This window comes from Podarcis raffonei, chromosome 6 (assembly GCF_027172205.1).
Source record: "Podarcis raffonei isolate rPodRaf1 chromosome 6, rPodRaf1.pri, whole genome shotgun sequence".
NCBI lineage: Eukaryota > Metazoa > Chordata > Lepidosauria > Squamata > Lacertidae > Podarcis > Podarcis raffonei.
The window spans coordinates 77993305-78015202 of NC_070607.1; the positions used below are offsets into that span (position 1 = coordinate 77993305).

The window sequence follows — 21898 nt, forward strand, 5'->3', positions numbered from 1 at the left end:
GACTCTACTTCCTATTCATGGAGTAAAGCATGGCAAATTCTGAGGCTAAGCCAACCCCTGACTACATTAAAGTAGAAAAAGGCACAGTCAGTGTGTGCAGACACATTTACTCCGGGAAATGAGTCAACTGATGCTAAACACATTTAGAAATGTAAAGCCATTACTCCTCCCATATGGTTTATTTAGGTTCTCAGAGGGTTTTTAAGCATGAGAAGCAGTGATGCTCATTACTCTTTCCAACATGCAAAAGGCACAAGAAAGTGAGAAAGGTGATTTTCTGTGCAAAGTGTTTCTAAGAAAATACACAGCAAAAAAGTGACTTTAAAAAAAATGCTCCTCAAGGAAGGAATGGCGGGGGAAAAGGAAGAAAGAAATGAAAACACATCCTTTGGAAATGGCTTGAAACTTATGAAAACAGTCCTGTTGTTAGAGTCCGGCAAGGCTCCTTTGGTGAACGATGCTTGGCAAATTCATGAAAGGAACTCGAGGCAAACACCTCAGTAAGACAGAAATTCATCTGTGAAATCAAGGATACAATCAGAAGAAACCCACTGGCTGTCAACAATTAAAAAAGCAAATTAAAAAAATATAGAAGTAGAAAGTGGATACATTCTAAGCGCAAGTCGATTAAAAATGCTTGATTGAATGGAAATGATGGTATACAAAGAGAGAAAGAGACACAAATAATTCATTTCCACCTTAAGCTAGAACTTCACAAACTACTGTGGTCTGACTGTGTTCATTCTATTTCTGTTGTGTGCGTGTCTGTGTTTTGTTAAAAAATAAGCCTATGTCATCATCACACCACCACAACAGCTCTTATGAGAGAAAAGTCCCCGCAATTTGCACCTGTGGGAAAAAATGTGCTATGTGGCCAACAAACATTGGAAAAAATGTAAAGGTGCAGAAGATAACCCCGTCTTTCCATTTTGTGTTGCTGGGGGGTGTTGTTGCTTCTCTTCTAATGGCGCTTTCCTGTGCTAGAGGGCAGTTTTGCTCCACAGCGGTTGTGTAAGCATTAACACAACCACTGTTTACAGTTGTATAATACTTAAACCTAAAAAAAAGGCATTGTACAAGTTGAATTTTTGTTGTCGTCGTTGATTCGCTTTCCTTGCAGTATAGGTTTTTCTACTTCTAGACTATGGAATGTTACATTAACAGTATAGTTATTCATATTGGTTTCAAATTTCATTACAGTTACTGAAGATTCATCATGGTTTCACACAGCACAGAGACACCAAACTAAACACCAGAACAGCCAGCATTAGATGTATTTTTTCTTTAGATACCAATACGCAAAATACCCCATCCCCCCTAGAGATCCCATGAGGAAGGAGGCTCCGAAAAAGGATGGTGGTTTCCGCTTGACCAGCCTAAAGGCATTGGGTACCACTGCCGAGAGGAGGGTGGTGTGTATGTCTCCCAAAACTTTCCTGAAGGCAAAGCGTTTTTGTATCCTTTCAAAGAAGTTCTGTAGGTTGGGTCTACTGCCATCTTCCCAGTATTTCTTAGAGAGTCCTAGAAACTTGAGGCGATGCAGCGTGGCTCCCAACAAGATGTCAGCCAAGGTGAAGACACACCCACAAAGCCAGAGTTCACACTTCTGCCCTGGAGAGCAAAGACAACACAGAAGCAATATATCAGAAAAGTTTTGTCACACCCAAAAACTTAGGAATGGAGACAAAGTCCAATCTTGGAGCTTATTGACTTCCATTTTTGGCTGATGTAATGCATACCCTCCAGTTTTGTTGTTGTTTACTTGTATGCATTTTGTCAACTCTACACTTGTTTTCCAGTGGATAGCCTTGTGTCCTACTTTACAGAGGACAGTCCTCTGTAAGGGTGTCAAAGGGCAGTTCTCCATTCCAAGGTCCATCTGCTATAAAGTAGGCAGAGCAGAGGCCAAATCAACTGAGCAGGCACATAGGGCACCCAGTTATGGTTAGATGTACTCGATTGCTATCTGAATTACTAAATTTGCATATATGCATATCAATCAACACAGAGATTTTATAATAATAATAATAAATTTTATTTATATCCCGCCCTCCCCAGCCGAAGCTGGGCTCAGGGCGGCTAACAACAATAAAACAACAATGTAAGTTGACACCCACTTTTGTCTTCTTTTCGGCGAAGCCTAACTGGCCACTCTAGATTTTCACCAATTTTGGTACAGAGAAAGAGAAAACCAGCCATTCCTTGCAGCCTACATGGTGGGCAGCTCTTCAGTTTGGGGCCAGTTGAAATATGCAGGGGCAGAGACAGAGGGATTTTAATTTGCAATTAAAATTTAAATTTAATCAGAGGTCATTTGTCTGGTGTGAAAACTCCTTTAACCGGTACTAGAACAAGAAGATAGGCAGGGCAAGGCTTCCCTTTCCTGCTGTGTTGCCTCTTCCCCTGCTGATCTTAGCAGAATTTGATGAATCTACCGTGAATGAAAAACCTATAGCAACAGCATTTGCAGCAGACTTTGAAACTGTGAAGTCATCCATCATCAAAATCTTTGTGGCGTCCGGTGGCAATTCTGAAGGTTACGGGCCTTCCTAATCCCCCAAAAAGGTGGGATGTAATTTCAAAAAATTGTAACACCTTGCTTGTTTGTTTTGGTTCTCCAAGCTAATCTTTAGCCCAAAGAAAAACCTGCAGTGAGGCAGTGGAGAGGGGAGCCTTCAGGGTGAGTCATATGAGGACTCAATAACGTTTCCTCTCTTTGGAATGGAGCAATTAACCCCACTGTGCTGGCGAATTTGTTGGGCTCTTTTCTCCCAGCCCAACCTTGGCAGCTGGAATCCAAGGTCTCTGTCGGTTGCCAATTAGCTCCCCACCCCCTGCAAAAGTGAATACTAGCCTACTGCCTGCATAGTGAAGCCTGTTGTCAGGTTTCATTCCCAAAGGGAGAAAATTCGCCATGTGATACACAGACACCCCACTTCCTGAGATTAAGGGTCCCTCCGTACTGTACTTTAAAGCAAGTTGCTTTCTCCAAATAAACCTTAGAATCCTTAACAAGCTGCACTTTCCTTCTGTTTCAATTTATTAATATTTTGCAATTTACATCAATGTCTCTAGAAAGGAGATATAAATACTTGATGATGATGGTGATACTAATGATGTTATGAGTTTGGTGTAGGGAGAAAGCTATATGCCTAGACCCTTCTAATTCCTGGATCCAGCAACTGTGAAAATTTAAGCAAAGGTTCAAATTCCTGGAATAGCCGGACTAGCTTCCTAGTGGAGGTGGTAGTTTGGGTATTGGGCCATTAAGGAAACAAAGGGAGTGGCTCAGTGCCAGGAGAAAAATGGGTGGAGCCCCCTTCCTTAGCTGGCTGGTATCTAGAAAGACAAAGGCCAGAGTTGAGAGTGGAGTGATGTGAGCTAGAAGCAAGGAAGTAGCAGGCTGGGAAGCCAGAGAGCCAGAGCGATGCTTGATTTCTTATTGAATCCAAGGTTGCAAGCTATGGGGGAAGCAAGGCCCTCTTTGGGTGATTATGCTGTGAACCCCTCCATCATGGGCTCAGGTTGTATATATGTGTAAATTCACCATATATCATAAAGACACCACAGTCTCTGCTGTGCCTCATTCCAAAAGGAAACACGAACCCTGAGTGTTTGTCTGGAATCCCTGGAATCTCGCACCACTTGAAGATTGGGTAGCAAGCCACAACAATGATAATCAGCCAGCTGTCACAGGTGGCATCTGTCACCTTTTTCTAAAGAACCTTTCAAGCAACCCTCTAGGTCTAATGCCCCACATTAACACAATGCATATGCAGGTAATTGAAGTAGCTGCACCTTCTTTCCCAGTTTACTCCTGCCGTGCATTAACACGGATGCCCGCTGGATGCAACATTTATCCACCGCCCACTCCAGAATTTAACTTCTAGAGACAATAAGGAAGAAGCTGGACACTGAAGAATGAAAACATGAGCAGCTCTCGTTATTATAACAATGGCACATTTTTATGCATAAAATGTGGTACCCAAAAATAGCTCTTTCTCTGCCTCCTAATTTGCCGCATATTGCACTCATAATTACTGGGTGCCTCGCACTGTCATGTCTGTCACCTTGGCACTTTTGCATGTGGCTCGACCAAGCCTGCTAGGATACTGTATATTTTTTTCTTTCCAAGCATAGCCTCTGAGAGAATAAGAAGCGGCTTGAGAGATTAGAACCTGGCTGACTTTCAAAGCCAAAGAGAAAACCCCTCTGCAGGCCAGCCCTGGGATACATTGGCAGGTGCAGTTATTAGAAATGTCAGTCTTCTGCAGAGAAGGACTTGTTTTTAATAGCCATTCTCTCTACCGGAAAGGCTGTTAAAAATGTCTCTCCTATGTGAAAAGTTCCCTGCTGCTATTTATTGGGCAGATATGTATTCACAAACTCTCTTCAGGTCAAAACTACCCACATCTTTTCCCCAGTGGGAGCAAAAGCAGCAGGGGGTGGGTGGGGTTTTCAACAGAAAAATTGTGCTGATCTTCAACCTCAGACTGCAAGCTCAGTGGGTACATTGTGTTAGGAAAAAACAAACACGCCATAAACTGTAAGATTCTAGGAGTGTGAAGGGAGCTGGCAGAGATAATTTTTATTTCAGAACTTCTGTTTCCACTTGGCTTTGGGTGCTGTTTTTTCTCGATCTGAAGTCACTTGCCGTATTCATATGAATCCCTGCCCCAATAGTTCTCTTGAACCCAGTGCTTTGTTCTTCCTCTTCCTTTCTCTTTTCTGTTTGTCCTGCCTGTTTTGATGCCTTTGATTCTCCAAATATGCCTCTGTTTCTTATTGCAAGTGAGTCAGTTGTCAGGCCCTAAATTTACACAGCTGTCTATGACATCAGAGAATCAACGCCAGGGTTGTCATATGTCTGGGATTTCCCAGACACATCCAGTTTTTTGGGGCCAGCACCATCATCTGGGCGGATTTTTGCATTTTGGATTAAATGTCCAGGTTTGGGTTTTTTCTGTTTCTGTTTCTGTTTTTTTTGGGGGGGGGCACCTGCATGCTCAGAAGGCGCTGTGCCCCAGAACAGGAAGCAGACATTGGGTGGCCTGGAGCGGCTTGCTGGGGGTCGTGCTAGGCCTGGTGTTGTTCCTGGCGTTCGCCTGGCCTTGCATGACCTTCCTGGGGCCACTCAGCCTCCCATCATGAGCAGGAGGCTGAAAACAGCAAAGGTGAGAGGGGAGGGAAGAACGGGGGAACAGGCAGGCGAGGAAGGGGTTAGCAGCAGGGAGGGGGCGAGAGATGGAGAAGCGGGATGGTGAGTGGTGTCTGGGTTTTGATCCCCAGAATATGGAAACCTTAATCAATGCTGCACTAGGGTGTCAGCACATCTTTGGCTTCAATTGGCTCAGGTGACATGACATACTGTAACATCACAGCCACCAGAGCTTTGATGTCATATGGAACCCTGCAAGCTTTGGAGCTGAAGTGAACAGAGGCAATGGGCAGAAAGCAGAAAGTTAGATTGATTGATTTAAAAAAACAAAACCCTTCAACAAGAAGTAATTGTTTCATGAGGTTCTTCTTGTCCCTCTAGTACTATGAATTTTGGAAATGATGCGTGCAAGCTCCCTAACATTATGATTAAATTAGAAGAACCACTAAGGAAATAACCACCCATAGAACGTTCATGTTGCAAAACATAGTATAAACTCCTGCCTGAGTATATATCACTGTTTTTTTTATCCAGATCAAGGTAGTCACACTTAGGTCCCACTGAAATAAACAGAACAAGTTAGTCACAACTAGCATTTCAAACTGATTTTGTTGCAACTAAAGTGTGACTAACTGGGTGTGGATTCAGCAGTATGGCAGGCATAGCTGGCATTAATTTAGCACTTGGGATGGGTAGATCTGTCAATTCTGGCTTCATATATATATATATATATATATATATATATATATATCGGTATATATGTTTTTTAACATATCCTTTTCAACAGTAATTAAACATATATATATATATATATATATATATATATATATATATATATATATATATATATATATATATCAATTTTTTAACACTGTCAATTCTGGCTTCTCATTTTTTCCAGTGTTAAGTACAGTTCTCCATATTTCCATATCAGTTTGCAAAGTATTTTTCTTAAGGCTTCATGAAAATTCTTCAGCAAATTTATCCTAATATACAATTTTTGCAAAGAAATTTTGGGAAATATGCACCTTTTTTGCAAAGTGATTTTGCCTAATATGACTTTAAGTTTTTGTTTTTTTACAATCAAGCAGTGCATGAATTTTATGAAATAAAATGAATAAAAAAATATGATGCATTTTTGTAGTTTTCACCAACATAGGCATTTTTATGCACCTTTTACCCTCGTGTATGCATTTTTGTACACGTTACATGGGTGGGGAACTACACCGCAATATTTGGTGAACTGCGAAAATTCTGAAGGGCGGTTGTGTTTCAGTTCATATATGGTTTTGTAAAGTGCAAATAAGGTAGTTTTACCTTTAAATGTGAATTGAATCAAACTTATCCCTGTACTTTCTTAGCACATTAACAGAAGTGTACATTTGTACAGGAAACTCTCATGGTGTGCCTTCCATCTCTGGGCTTGAGCCTTTAGCTGGTTCACTATGTTAGGGTTGCAATATTTCAAAAAGTAAAAACCAGGACACCCCAAAAGCGCTGCTCTTTGGAAATCCCCCCGGACATCAATTCCGCCTTTCAAATCCTAGTAATGTCCAGGAAAATCCGGATGTCTGGCAGCCCTAACTAAGTATTATAGGTGCCCTCTTTGAAGCATGATATGACAATGTGTTAAAGAGTTGCTGCAGTCAGTGCAACAGTCAAGGTTCATCTGGGAAAAGTAGCAGGACCCTTATAGAACATGGAACCCTTCTGAGCCATTCTCAACAGGAGATTTTCAAAGCATACTCATTGCGCTCTCTCTCCCTCTCTCCCTCTCTCTCTCTCTCTCTCTCTCTCTCTTGTTCCTAATGTATTTTTCTTGGCACGAATACACAGTCAAACCTGACTCACAGCTGGACGCAAACAAAACAAATGCCTGCTGGTCTTGATCGAAGGAGATGTGGGCCTGAACTGAGGAAGAGGCTTCAAATGGTTTTGATGTTGCGGAGGGAAGCAGCGCTAGCTTAATGCAACTATATTGTCCTTGAGATGTCTACGTCAGAGAGGGATTTAGGGCAACACGGCTGGTTCCCCCATATCGGGTGCCGAGCTTAGGGGGTGCTGCAAGGTGTTGAAGTATGATGTAGTGAATTGAACTGGACTGAATGGAAGGTGAGAGGTGTCGGGGGGGGAGCCGAATTTTGGCCTTGCACAGGGCACCACACACACACACACACACACACACACCTCCTCCATTCAGGCAAGCAAAAGCCGTGGTTCAATTACGTTTTCCAACCAGGCAAAAGTACTAAAGGAGGGCACAAAGCAAGGTGGTGAAGGGAATGACTTGGGGAAAGAGGGTGCAGCCTGGAGAACTCCAAGCATGGCATTTAGCCCCAGGGTCTGAGGTTCCCAGCCGCTACCTTCAGTCTTTCTTTAGATGCAGCCTCTGCACTGCCTGTTTCTTTGTTCCGTGAGTCCCTTTGTCCAGTCATCTGCTATGGCCAGCTGGACTTGCCAAGCCTTAGTGATGATAACATCACAGCAGATAAATGATACTACTGCTACTAATAATCATTAATAGTTGACAGCAAAATATAACATCCTTCTGATAATGGATTGTACCTCATCTAACAAAATCTGCTCTAGCTTTACCTGCCAAATAAGGTTTGCTCTCCAATAGTCTCTCACAGCAGACTTAGAAAATAATGTCCCCAACAGCAATGATGCCTACCTTGGTATTCAATTTTTCTTTTCTCCAGCTCAGCTTCAATCTGATCTAGCACCATTCCCAGATCACCCAGGATTTTCTTCAAGTAGTTCACATTGTCATGTTCCAGGATCTTGGCCTAGATATAAACAGTAAATGTTTACATCAAAATTGAACAAGAAGGATGTGTTGCCACACAATTTGAACGTAGTGGATATTTTACAAACAAACGACTTTGAAAAGCCTCATCATTGTTTTGATCAATCTTGTCAGGGAACTGCCATCAGCTCAGACGTGAGAGGTGGAAGGGCAGTTTTGTTATAGGGTGACGGAGTCCAGCCGTCATTAAATGGCGCACAGCATAGAAAAATGACACAGAAAGCCAGCTATATTTTCATGATGGATAAGAGCAGCTCCTTTCTCTGCCCTCCTCCGATTTATTCTCCTTTGTTCTCTCCATCCGCATGGCCGTTTGCCAATGTCTCCCGTTACCTCATCCGGTCAAGGCTTTTATTACACACATCACCATATAGGGACATCACTGTCCAGAGGAAACACAACTCCATTTAAGGTCAATACATTCCAATACATTGTAAAGCTTGGAGTGCTGGTCACGAGGTCAGGGGGCACCCTGCAATATTACAAGCAACTGCTATGGCTTTATGACTCCCACATGCCCTCTTTCTTTATTTTATTAATCAGAGTCATAAATGTCAGTACCAATACGGTTATATCGAGTGCGATAAGCGACTCTTGTGAGACCGGAAGCGAGCCGCGGACTGGAGAACCATGCAGTACATACAGAGATTAAAGAAGGAATACATTGTATACAGCAACACAAAATAACGCAAATAACTACTATAAGGATCACTAAAATCAATAAATGTCGAAGCCAACTTCCATCCGGAAGCCAAGAATATAAGAATTCTGATTCCAAGCTGCATGGTAGGCTTCCTTTCTAGTTTATTAGCCATGCACTGGTGTCACTCCTATAGCACTGAGATTGGTCACAAGAGCTATTAAAAGTGAATTTCAATGTATATTGACAGTTTGGATATATGCCCCATGATTCTTTCCCCTCTTTAATTTGAAAACAAATGGGGGCAGGCTGATGGAGGATCAAGTGTACTGGAGGCCAAAAAGATTGCTTAGGGGATATAATATTTGTAAATCGAAAAGATCCATTGACAGGCACACCATGAAGCATTATGCCTGAATGACTGGCAAAAGGGGGCATGTGCATACACAGCCAGCATCTAGAAGCATTCAATAAACTGGTAAACATAATCATATCTTGTACAAAAATATTATCCCTCCATATCTTATGATAATTTTCTCCCCTAAACGTCTTATTCAACAACGCTGTTCTTATAGTTCGAGAGTGGCTGAGCCGTGGATGCTGCCAGCCAGAGTAGGATTCTGATGACAGCGGCTTGCCAGCTGATAAGGTGAAATATGGTGGTTTCAACTGGACTGGGTCGTCTGCTTCTCTTCCTTGTATAACGGTGCAGGAAAGGATGGCAAGGCAAATGGTGAGGAAGGCAAACACTGCCAGATGCAGTTCGTGTGCAGCACCTCTAGGTGGCGCATGTGGAAAGGTTTCAATGCTTCATCCACAAAATGTTGACAAAGTGTAGGGGAGTTCCGCATGCTCTGAGGCAGGACAACCCACTGATATCGCTGGGTGGGCTGCAAATTGTTATATACTGGCAATGTAAAAGCAAACCGTTCCTGTCTGCTGGGGCCAGTGGGATGAAGACGATTCAATGTGGCCGAAAGTCAATTGTTCAAAAATAAGCTGTTCAGAAACAAGCTGGTGCCGTTGTTGCGGATTTTTCTTTGGTAGAGCCCCTGTTCTACCCACACTGGGGTATCGGTGATCCTGGTTTGCCACACTGGAAACATGTTGTATCGGTGGCTACAAGCTGGTTTTTATTTAACGCTGCCGCCAACAATAGAGCTTTATGAGTGGCTGTACCAACAGACTGACAAATGCGAAGCATAGCTGCTGTGTCTGTGGTAGGATTGTGTATTATCGGGTGCAATGCAAGTTTACAATCCTCATTGGCATTTTCAAAGGCCAATTGTTTGATAATTATTTGTTTGGCTTCAGGATTTTCAATTTGGCGACTCACTGCTGTAAGCAGCCTGTCCATGAAGGAGGAATATGATTCTCTTGCCTCTTGCCTGATCGACCCCCATCTAGACTGAACACTGGGCTCTGGGATTTTTCTCATTGCTTGTTTAGCAGCAAGAGCAGTGTCCCTCAATAAGATTTGCAGCAGTGTGGCTTGTACTGAAGCCTGAAGAAAGGGACCACGCCCCATCATGGCGTCTAGGACGTCTGCGAGGGTAATATTTGGATTATTCCCTCTGATTTGTTGTAACAAAGCCGGGGCATAAACACAGCAGGCAGTTTCCCATTCATGGGCAAACAATACACCAGCTGATGGGGGTAAAACTGTATGTGCCAAAAGCTTGATGTCATCTGGAAACAAAAGCTGGGCTAATGTGGCTTCCAAAAGAGCCTGTGTAAATGGGGCTTGGAGTCCATTTGTCCTTACTGACAATTGCAGCTCTTTCAAGATTTTAAAGTCAAACGGTTGGTGCTGGGCTTGAGTTCCTGCTGGAGCACCAGCAGGGGGCACAATAACGGGAAATGCCACAGTATCCTGAATTAAGGAACAGGCAAGTACTGCACATTGAAAAGGAGTGGCTGGTTCTGTCGATGAGAGAGTAGGATCATTGCCAGCCAGACCATGGTATTTTTGCAGGATTGGGTCCTCTGGTGAGGAACTGTAGTCCGGAGGCTTGGGGTCTGGGGGTGCTGGCAAGGCGAGGGCTGGAACAGGCGGCATCACAGCAGGCTGGACTAAAGAAGCCAGGGGTGATGTTGGCAATACAGCCATGGAGATATTTTTTGGAGATAAAGAGCCCATGGCGTAACGAACCTTGCACCATGTATTTAGAATCCGAACACCAATGCTGGGGTGTCTGTGAAAATGTGTTCCAATCTTATCCCAATGTTTTAATTCCCAAGTTCCATCTGCAGGAAACCAGGGGCAACGCTCATCGATGGCCAGAATGAGCTGTATCAAATCACCCTCAGGAACTTCCAATTTGTTGGAGGAGAGGAGAAATTTTAAGTCTTTTAAAAATTTCTGTTGGGGAATAGACAGAGAGCTGCCCATTTTTCTAAAATCAATATAAAAGGGATCGACTCACCGGGATCCTAAGATGCTTCAGCGCTTTGCAACCCTTGCCGGACGTAGTGAGTCGATGATTGCCGTTGTGTGAATCGAAGAACCTCACACGGTTTTCTTTTAAAATCCTCTTAGTTTGCCTCAGACTGTTTTCTTTTAGTTTTCCTCAGAGAGGGCACCACTTGACGGAGTCCAGCCGTCATTAAATGGCGCACAGCATAGAAAAATGACACAGAAAGCCAGCTATATTTTCATGATGGATAAGAGCAGCTCCTTTCTCTGCCCTCCTCCGATTTATTCTCCTTTGTTCTCTCCAGCCGCATGGCCGTTTGCCAATGTTACCTCAATAAATCGTTACCTCATCCGGTCAAGGCTTTTATTACACACATCACCATATAGGGTCATCACTGCCCAGAGGAAACACAACTCCATTTAAGGTCAATACATTCCAATACATTGTAAAGCTTGGAGTGCTGGTCACGAGGTCAGGGGGCACCCTGCAATATTACAAGCCACTGCTATGGCTTTATGACTCCCACAATAGGGAACCTCTGAAAGTCCTGCAAAGCAGTTCCTCCTCTGGTGAGGAGGAAAGCCCCACCTCCAGTGGGGAGGAGGTGGTGGGACCAGGGGATGCTAGGGAGAGCCTCAACTCCGACCCTGAGCAAGCCGTAGAGGAGGGAAGTACCCCTTTGCCAGCGCCCACTCTGCACAGTAGGTTTCGGCGCAGGGAGGGGAGGAGAGGGTTGGGGGCCAAGCGACTGTTATGCTGGGGGAGGTACAAGGACCGCCCACTCCCAGATTCTGCTAGCGACTGAGCCAGACATGAACTTGCGACGCTCTTCACTGTAAATAGTTTTGCACTAAGAATAAAGCCTGGAAAAGACAGGTCGGAGTCTTGCTTGTTTGCTCTCGAGCAACCACACCACCATCTGACAAATCTGTTGTGAGAAGAGGTGCTCGGAAGGCCAAATATTCAGGGTTGTGTTCATAAAAGCAACTTCCAACCTGTGCCAGGACTGCACTAACAGAGGCATTGTGTCTAGGTCATGAGAAGCAATAACTCCGCTTTATTATGTGCTGGTCAGGTGCTATCTAGAGTACTGGGCCCAGTTATGGGCACCACATGTTAAAGAGGATATTGGCAAGCTGGAGCATGTCCAGAGGAAGACAACTGGGATGGTGAGGGGTCTGGAAATGGAAGTCCTATGAGGAATGGTTGCATGAGCTGGGTGTGTTTAGCTTGGAAAAGAGAATATTAGGGCAGGAGAGCGGTCTTCAAATCTCTGAAGGGCTGCCAAAGATGGAGCAGACTTGTTTGCTGCTGCTTCAGAAAGCAGAACTAGAACCAGTGGGTGGGAATAGCACGGAAACAGATTTCAGCCCAACCTTAGATGTTCTTCTGCCTGAAACATCACAGCGACCGATGCCAACAGATATCGGCACACTTAGGGATCCACAGAGTTTGCGCAGTTGCGTAACAGACCTCAGCAACTCAGCATTTTGGCTAATCTATTTTGTTTACATATAAACACACACGGAGCACTGCAACATGGCTCCCTCTCTCTCTGGCATCAGACAGCAAAGAGAAAAAGAACAAAGGACAATACTTCCACTTCATGGAACACAGTAACACAAACATCCTGTCTCCGTCACTTCTCACTCTGCGGAGTCAAAACATACACCATCATGTGATAGACAACAATCCCATGACTGCAATCACAGAGCGGAAATTCTAACAGGAACTTCCTAATGGTAAAAACTGTTCAACAGTGGAGCAAACTGCCTTGGGTAGTCGGCCCTCCTTCATTGGAAGTATTTAAGCAAAAGTTAGTCAACCACCTGTCAGGGATACTGTAGTTGCATCCTGTGTTGTAGATCCTGCATTGAGAAGGTAGCTGGACTAGACCTCCAAGGTCCCTTCCTTCCAACTCTAAAATTCCTTCTTACGTACATCAGAAATCCCCCCTTCTGTACAGCTATTAAAGTGCAGGAGCCTTGTCCTCTTTTGAATCTGGTCGCCCTGTTAGGGTAGCGATGGCAGGCAAAATGGCAAGCAGCAGCACTGGTAATGGATCTGAACTGACAACCCCATTTGTGAAGCTTTAGTTTGCTAGAAAACACTCAACTCCAGCACAACTGGATTCGGTTAAACATCTGTCGTCTTCAGTACAAACAGCCATCCAAATCCGCATGCCACTTCATTGTTTAAAAAACCCCAACACACCTCATAGAAGTTTATGAAAACAATAAAAGTATTATTTAAAACAGTTATTTAAAACACTCAAAAAAGAATTAAAAACAATGATAAACTAAAAATAGATTGAAACAGATTAAATGTTGTGTGTGTGCTGCTATGAGCATCTCACCATGAGCTTCTTCTGTTTGGAAAGGTATGGCTCTGATAGCTGTGGCTCCTCTTCATGGTCTAATTTCATCAGGTCTGAGCTGGCATTAACTAAATGTCCTGTGGAAGTAGGAGAGAATGGATTGGGGTTAATTAGTGACCAATCTTGCCTAGACCCATGGTTCCCAAAATTCCCCTTCCCCACGGACCGCATGAAAATTGCTGAGGGTCTCGGTAGACCACTTAATGATTTTGTTTCTGCCTGTTGCAGCAATTGTAATGTGTTGTACCAAATACAGTGGTACTTCAGGTTAAGTACTTAATTCGTTCTGGAGGTCTGTTCTTAACCTAAAACTGTTCTTAACCTGAAGCACCACTTTAGCTAATGGGGCCTCCTGCTGCTGCCGTGCCACTGGAGCACGATTTCTGTTCTCATCCTGAAGCAAAGTTCTTAACCTGAAGCACTATTTCTGGGTTAGCGGAGTCTGTAACCTGAAGCATATGTAACCTGAAGTGTATGTAACCCGAGGTACCACTGTAATCTTCTAATTGTGTCCTTTTTGCTTCTTTTATTTCTTATATGGAATTGCATGCATTTTATTGTGTTACAATTTGATTTCTACAGAATTCAAATTGTAAGCATTCTTCACAAACACACTGTGGTCCACCTACGTGAAACTCATGTGGTTTGCAGACCACAGTTTGGGAACCTCTGCTCTAGACACATGGCTATCTTTAACAAAAATGTTAAGTGTCTAAAAATGTCTCACCCTTCTAAGAATCTGCCTTACTGACTTTAATTAAGGTCTTCAGACAACAATACAGTTTGAAGGCACATGGGGCTACCACCTTTCTAAAGCTAAGCAGATCTGGGTCTGGGCAGTGGGTTCCTTGATGGGAACAAGATGGGATATAAATATATTTTATTTCTTGCAGTATTTTCACTGTCAAGGGGTGGGAAAAGTGCTTGTGGGATTTTCTGCCCCAGCAGGTTCCCAAAGTAACTTGACCAGCCTTGAAGAGCAGGGTTCGTGTATTGTTTTGGAAAGTGCAGATCTGGTAGATTTGCCTTTAAATGCAGACAGAATCAAATTTCTTCCACAATACCATTCAGATGAAAAACTTAAACGTTACAGAAATAATCTCCAGGTTGGGACCTGGTAGCTCTACCTCTAATAAGTGCAAAAGCACAGATGTGTCCTGATTTTGGTTTGTTTGATATTTATAAGCAGCAAACACCAGTATAGCACCTTGCCTCAGCCTAAATCCTTGTGACTGGGTCTCACATTCAGGACTGGGAGGGCTATTGCACTATGACTAGGCTATGGTTGGAAGATTCACTCATCACCTTAGAAAAGTCCTTTGCATATGATTTTTTTAAAAAAATAAATCTTGAGACCTACCCTCTTCTTTCCAAAGTCTTTATTTTTCCATTGTGAATTAATATATTAATAGCTGCTACCATTTTACAGAAGCTTTTCTGTTGTTGTTGTTTAGTCATTTAGTCATGTCCGACTCTTCGTGACCCCATGGACCAGAGCACGCCAGGCACTCCTGTCTTCCACTGCCTCCCGCAGTTTGGTCAAACTCATGTTGGTAGCTTTGAGAACACTATCCAACCATCTCGTCCTCTGTCGTCCCCTTCTCCTTGTGCCCTCAATCTTTCCCAACATCAGGGTCTTTTCCAGGGAGTCTTCTCTTCTCATGAGGTGGCCAAAGCATTGGAGCCTCAGCTTCACGATCTGTCCTTCCAGTGAGCACTCAGGGCTGATTTCCTTCAGAATGGATAGGTTTGATCTTCTTGAAGTCCATGGGACTCTCAAGAGTCTCCTCCAGCTCCATAATTCAAAAGCATCAATTCTTCGGCGATCAGCCTTCTTTATTGTCCAGCTCTCACTTCCATACATCACTACTGGGAAAACCATAGCTTTAACTATATACACCTTTGTCGGCAAGGTGATGTCTCCTTACTGTGACCTTATCCCAGACTCAGCAAAGCATTTGCAGGCCGCGGGTTAGCCAATGTGTTTGTGCCAACATAGGGCACCATTTTCAACTGTCATTTGCAGCAGCTAAATGAAACTATGGCACCTTGCGGCCTTGGCTTAATGATACCCACCCTGGCTGGATGCCATTCCAAGTCAGAACAGGGGGGAGAGACAGATGCTTCATGCTCGGTTGGTTCAGCTAAGAATTCAGAAATTTATGTTCATTTCCCAGCACATTACTCTGGCCTTCTCTTTATCTTTCCCTGTGTTCCTTATTAATCTTCTTTCTCTACTCCAGCTACCAAGTATCTCACTTAAGCACCTCTCCATTCTGTTCGGCTGGCTACTTGAACAAGGACATGAAGGAATCTTATTGTCTAATTCCCCATCTAGCTGGTTATGCAAGAAGCTGGAAGCCATGATGCAGTGTAGGAACTCACCAAATGTTACTTGGGAGTAGCAATGTAGGATAAAGTTCGTTTGCTGTGAATTTTAACGCTAAGCTACCTAATCCAAATCAATATTTCAACTGAAAATCAGCTAACCTTTCAAAATTCACACTTCCCCAAATTTCTTGATGCAGATACCTGACTATATGTGTACAAAAATGCATGTATTAATGGAAAGTGTGCATGAAAATGCATGTAATATTAGTAAAAATAACATGCAAAAATATGTTAAAGGCAAAGGGACCCCTAACCATTAGGTCCAGTCGTGATCGACTCTGAGGTTGCGGCGCTCATCTCGCTTTAGTGGCCGAGGGAGCCGGCGTACAGCTTCCAGGTCATGTGGCCAGCATGACTAAGCCGCTTCTGACGAACCAGAGCAGCACTCGGAAACACCGTTTACCTTCCCGTCGAAGCGGTACCTATTTATCTACTTGCAATTTGTCCTGGTTTCGAACTGCTAGGTGGGCAGGAGCAGGGACCGAGCAATGGGAGCTCACCCCGTCGCAGGGATTCGAACCGCCAACCTTCTGATCAGCAAGCCCTAGGCTCTGTGGTTTAACCCACAGTGCCACCCGCATCCTCCAAAAATCTGTTATAAAAGGAGAATTGCTTGCAAAACTGTACAGACTTGTCAAAATTTCATCCAAACACGTGTGTATTTGGCTGCTAAATGTATGCAAAAATGATGATGGGGAGCTCTGGAGAGACTGGTTATGTTATGGAATATGGATAGGAGTTAAGATTAAACTTTCATGTTAGGGGATTATGTCCATATCTGTCTAGCACTGGCACTGCTTTGCCAGGAGGAGACAGCACAAAGTGTACCTCAGTTCTGATCCAGTCTGGCACTGCAGAAATTCAGCAGAACTTTAAGAGACAGCATGATAAGGTTGGCCCTGAAGCTACAGGGAAATCTTTTTGTAAAAGACCTATCATCAAAGAGACTCGTGACAAAATAAGATACAGATTGAAGGACCTCTGATTAAAACAATTCATTACCTTCCACTCTAATTCTGAACTGGGAAAGGATGTGGTATGGTTATTTGACACCACCCATTGCAGTCCTGGTTGAGCATTCATTTGCTTGGCTAGATGTGGATATTCACAGGGCAGAGGTGCTGCAATTTATGTTTGATATGGACAAGGCAAATGAGAGGGTAGTCTAGAAAATCCAGTTTGCATTCTCGCTTTGCTGTGGGTGAAGTGCCCCCTGTCAAAATGACCTGTGAGGTTTGGGCAGGGGCACCCACTTGCCCCCCTACATTGAGGGGGCATGGTAATGTATAACACGTCATGTCATGCAGTGTGCAGAGGGTGATCTCCGCGCTTGCTTTACTCAGCCCCTGCCTTGCTCCTGGGCTGCAACTGGGATGAGCGAAGCAAAGCTCTCCTGTGCCAGGCCTCCTGTGCCAGGCGGAGACTGGGGCTAGGGCTGGGGTGTGTGGAGGGTGCCTGGTGGGGGTGTGTGGCTGCTCCCTCAATATTGGGAGAGCTTAAGCCCCCTCCACCCCCTATACCTGGCACCGCTGGGTTTGGGTATCCTAAACATCCGGCCTGCTCCCTGGAAATGGTTCCCCACCCCTGGTATACACAATATTTTCAGAATGGGTTAAGGGAACACAAATACAGTGGTACCTCGGGTTAAGAACTTAATTCATTTTGGAGGTCTGTTCTTAACCTGAAACTGTTCTTAACCTGAAGCACCACTTTAGTTAATGGGGCCTCCTGCTGCTGCCGCTGCACCGCTGCTGCACAATTTCTGTTCTCATCCTGAAGCAAAGTTCTTAACCTGAGGTAATATTTCTGGGTTAGTGGAGTCTGTAACCTGAAGTGTATGTAACCTGAAGCGTATGTAACCCGAGGTACCACTGTAGGCATAAAATTAATACCTGGGCAGTATTTAGCTGTATTCACACTACTGTGCCAAAGTGGAGTTTTCTTGCCATAATGAATGAGAGGTAGATCGGAGCAACTTTTGGCTTCTTGGGGCTATCTTCCTTTCTCCAGCAGCTATTATAGATTCTCAAAATAAACACCCAAATTGATCAACTGCAACCCACCTGAATGATTTTAACTTGCACAGAGACATCAGCTTTTATGATATCTCGATAATGCTTTAAGATCAGAGGAGTTACAAATTGTGCATTTAAAATTTGCTTTCGCATTTATTGTGAGCCCAGAGATACCATCCTTTTGTATAGTGTGAAGGTGATTGCTTCACGTCCCCCTGGCAATGGATGTTTGCAGGCATAGCATCACCTCCGTGTGGAGCTCCTTAGGTCCTGCGGTCACTAGTCAGATTCAGAAACTGACTAGATCATCAAGGTTTCCTATCATGCAACAACAACTCAGTTGAGATGCCATCCCTATAGCTTCAAGCTTCTCCTGACACCAAAGCTACAGAAAATTTCTACAAATGCCACTATCATGCTCATTCATCATCTCTCTCTCTCTCTTATAAAAGCCCATTGACCTCATCTGTGAAAACTGCAAGGCTAAATTGGAAAAGCTGTGTTCTCTGGCCTGATTCAATCAAGTTCACCATGGAGAAAAAAAGAGAGTAACAGGGCTGCTCTAGTCCTTAATTACTTTGGCAATGTTGAGAAATAAAGGGCAACTAGGAGGCTGATTTACAGCCCATTCCTTGGTTTTGCTGAGCCAATGATGCTGTGATAATTAAAACTGATTACTTAAGGGAGGTGCAATGTCAGGACAGGAGAAGGATAAACATTGGTCATTATTGGCCTAATTAATCTGCTCTTTAGCCTGGAGAGAAGACGCTTGCTAATTCATTCACTCACTGCTCACTGAGCATTTTCCTTTGTCTAGAACTAGACACTGCTGTACACTTGTTGACTACTGCAATTGCACCGTACATGGGGCTACCCTTGAAGGCTCCTCTGAAAATGAAAGCAAATGCAAATTACAGCTGCCTGTTTCCTGGAGGGAAGGGCAGCTAAGATCACATGACACCAGGAGAGGTATTGCTAGTAATTAAAATACTTGGCGCACAGGCCCATGATGCTAATTTGCATATAAGGGCTGGGTACAACTTTGGTGGGTAGGGGCCTTCTCAGTAGTGGCACCCGCCTTGTGGAATGCCCTCCCATCAGATGTCAAGGAAATAAACAACTATCTGACTTTTAGAAGACACCTGAAGGCAGCCCTGTTTAGGGAAGTTTTTAATATTTGATGTTATATTGTATTTTTAATATTTTGTTGGAAGCTGCCCAGGGTGGCTGGGGAAACCCAGCCAGACGGGCGAGGTATAGGTAATAAATTGTTGTTGTTGTTGTTATACAATCACTTGTAGCTGAGTAAGATTTTCTTCCATGAACATGGTTTTAACAGTGAGTCCATAAGTGACTGTGGAGGCCAATTTTAAATCCACACATCCTTCCACAGTGGGGACATAGGTTTCCGGGTGGGAGTTGATCACGGTGAGGGTTTGCCAAGCGTGTCTTCCTCTTTGCACATTTCTCCCTTTTGTCCTGAGTTTGAGCGTCTTCAAACCCCATGACACCTTTGGTAAAGGTTGCTCTCCAATTGGAGCGCTCGCAGGCCAATGTTTCCCAGTTGTCAGTGTTTATACTACATTTCTTTAGATTTGCCTTGAGAAAGTCTTTGAACCCCTTCTGTTGACCACCAGCATTACGCTTTACATTTTTAAGTTCGGAATAGAGTAGTTGCTTTGGAAGACGATCACCAGGCATCCGCACAACATGACCTGTCCAACGAAGTTGATGTTGAAGAATCATTGCTTTGACACTGGTGATCTTTGCTTCTTTGGCACAAAATCAGACTATATTGTGTATAATGTATATGTGTGTGGCCATGCAGCCCCACTGTTGCAGCAAGATTAAATGTGGAAGAAGCCTCCTGTGCTTCTTGCACCATGGCACAAAGGCGTGCATTTTTTTATTTTATTTTTTTGCCCTTCCTCCTCGCCTTGCCTTCACTCTGAATGCTTCAAATACCTGGGTCATGTAAAATGCAGTAATTTCTAATGTGTCTATTGTAGTAAAGTGCCTTTTTTCAGGGGGTGGGGTGGCATCACCGATACAGCTCCTTGCCAAGGGCGCAAGAGACCCTAGGTACACCTCTGTTTATCAGTAGCAGGTGATGACCACTGGACTTGATGGTTTGGCCAAGAGAGTTTCCGTAGGGTGGGACTGAAGGAATCCTGAGGCAGAGCCAAATTTTTTCTGGTTTTCTGACTCCGCTCTCCTTCTCCCTTTCAAAGGTTTTGTGGACATGTAAGCGATAAAGTACTGGCACAATTACAGTGGTACCTCGAGTTAAGAACTTAATTCGTTCTGGAGGTCTGTTCTTAACCTGAAACTGTTCTTAATCTGAAGCACCACTTTAGCTAATGAGGCCTCCTGCTGCCGCTGCTGCACAATTTCTGTTCTCATCCTGAAGCAAAGTTCTTAACCCGAGGTAATATTTCTGGGTTAGCGGAGTCTGTAACCTGAAGTGTATGCAACCTGAAGCGTATGTAACCTGAGGTACCACTGTACTTAGCATCTAACAGAACTTAATCCTGGGAGGTAGGTTAGGCTGAGGGAGTCTGTTTTGAGAATCCTCAGCTTTTAAGTATATCGTGGTACATTTGTGCCCACATTCTTGTGGGCTTCAGGAGGCACTATCTGTTCTTCTGGGGAACAGGGAATTGTACCCAGGCCCAGAACAGGTGACTAAGTGGTAACGAAAGGCATTCCCGTGGAAATCTGGTTCAGGTATAAGGCAAGCCTAGTTTGATTTTCAAATCTCAAGCCAACTTTAGGGACATTTTTAAAAAACGCAGCTGTAAATTGAGCAGTTGGATCCAGAGTTATCTGGAGCCGCTAAAGTGCAAGACCCTGTGGTGACATTGTGACAAAGTCACTGTCCAGAGCAGAAGTGCATATTTAAAGAGACGTCCTTGTGGAGGAGTTATATTAGGCATTGTCAATGTTTCATGAATGCTTGTAGGTCAAGTACAGAGTCTGGTGCCAATTCGTCCTGACTCTGAAACCTAATCTGCATAAATTTTCATGCCAGAGAGGCCAAAATCCAGTCAAAGACCCTCAGCCCAGCTCTCGTATACGACATGATCCATTAAAAAGTTAAGTATCTTCCAAGTCCAATTGATTTTACAGAGATAAAATGATATAGAGTTGTTGAGTTGGAAGGGACCAAACGGGAATCTTTTGCTCAACGTGGGGCTCAGACCCACAGCCCTGAGATTAAGAATGTCATGCTCTACCAACTGAACTATCTATAATTGGATGTGGGGGGGCAGAACAGCTGCAAGGTGGGGGGGGGGAATCTGGCCCCCTGCAAAACCAAGGAGCAGTGCAAGAGCATTTCCTCACAGGAACACTGATGGCATCATAAGAGACTTAATTCCAGAGAAGAACCGCAGTACAATGGTACCTCGGGTTAAGTACTTATGTAATTCGTTCCGGAGGTCCGTTCTTAACCTGAAACTGTTCTTAACTTGAAGCACCACTTTAGCTAATGGGGCCTCCTGCTGCAGCTGCGCTGCTGGAGCACGATTTATGTTCTCATCCTGAAGCAAAGTTCTTAACCCGAGGTACTATTTCTGGGTTAGAAGAGTCTGTAACCTGAAGCGTATGTAACCTGAAGCGTATGTAACCCGAGGTACCACTGTAGTGGTTTATTGTACAAGAAAGAATACAGTCTTTTACAACTATCGCATACTGGAAAAAGGTTACTCCCTCCATCATTTATAATAAAATGGAGGCCTTCCAGCCAGGGGCAGCACATCCTTTTTCACTGCTTGGTGAAATGGGGAGTGCTACCTGACCATGCTTCTGCTGCCGCCATACCAACTACCCCTCCTCCTCTGCCACCAGGCTAACTGACCCAACTGAGCTAACTGTCCCAATTACCATTTCCACACAGTCCTATTCCCTTGGCAACAGTTGTGAAGATTGTCGGGAACTATCTCAACCACAACTAGACACATTTTACTTAATCCCCCATTTCCCCCAGGAAACAAGACTTGTGAACATATTAAAACCAAAGCAACATACAAACATCACATCACATCACAAACCACCTGAACTGTACAGATATTTGGAGATTTTTTTTCGCC

At 44.0% G+C, this 21898-nt stretch overlaps 1 protein-coding gene across 1 annotated transcript in view; it reads right to left on the reverse strand.

Annotated features, from left to right (window-relative positions):
- Positions 1-142: 142 nt before the first annotated feature.
- The window catches only part of GDAP1L1 (ganglioside induced differentiation associated protein 1 like 1), a 45155-nt gene continuing 23399 nt past the window's right edge, over positions 143-21898 (reverse strand). The window contains exons 4-6 of the mRNA XM_053394138.1: positions 13381-13478; positions 7833-7947; positions 143-1611 (exon numbers count right to left, since the gene is read on the reverse strand). Of these exons, the coding sequence (XP_053250113.1) occupies positions 1268-1611; positions 7833-7947; positions 13381-13478 (557 nt within the window). The 3' untranslated portion in view covers positions 143-1267. The remainder of the gene's footprint in view (positions 1612-7832; positions 7948-13380; positions 13479-21898) is intronic.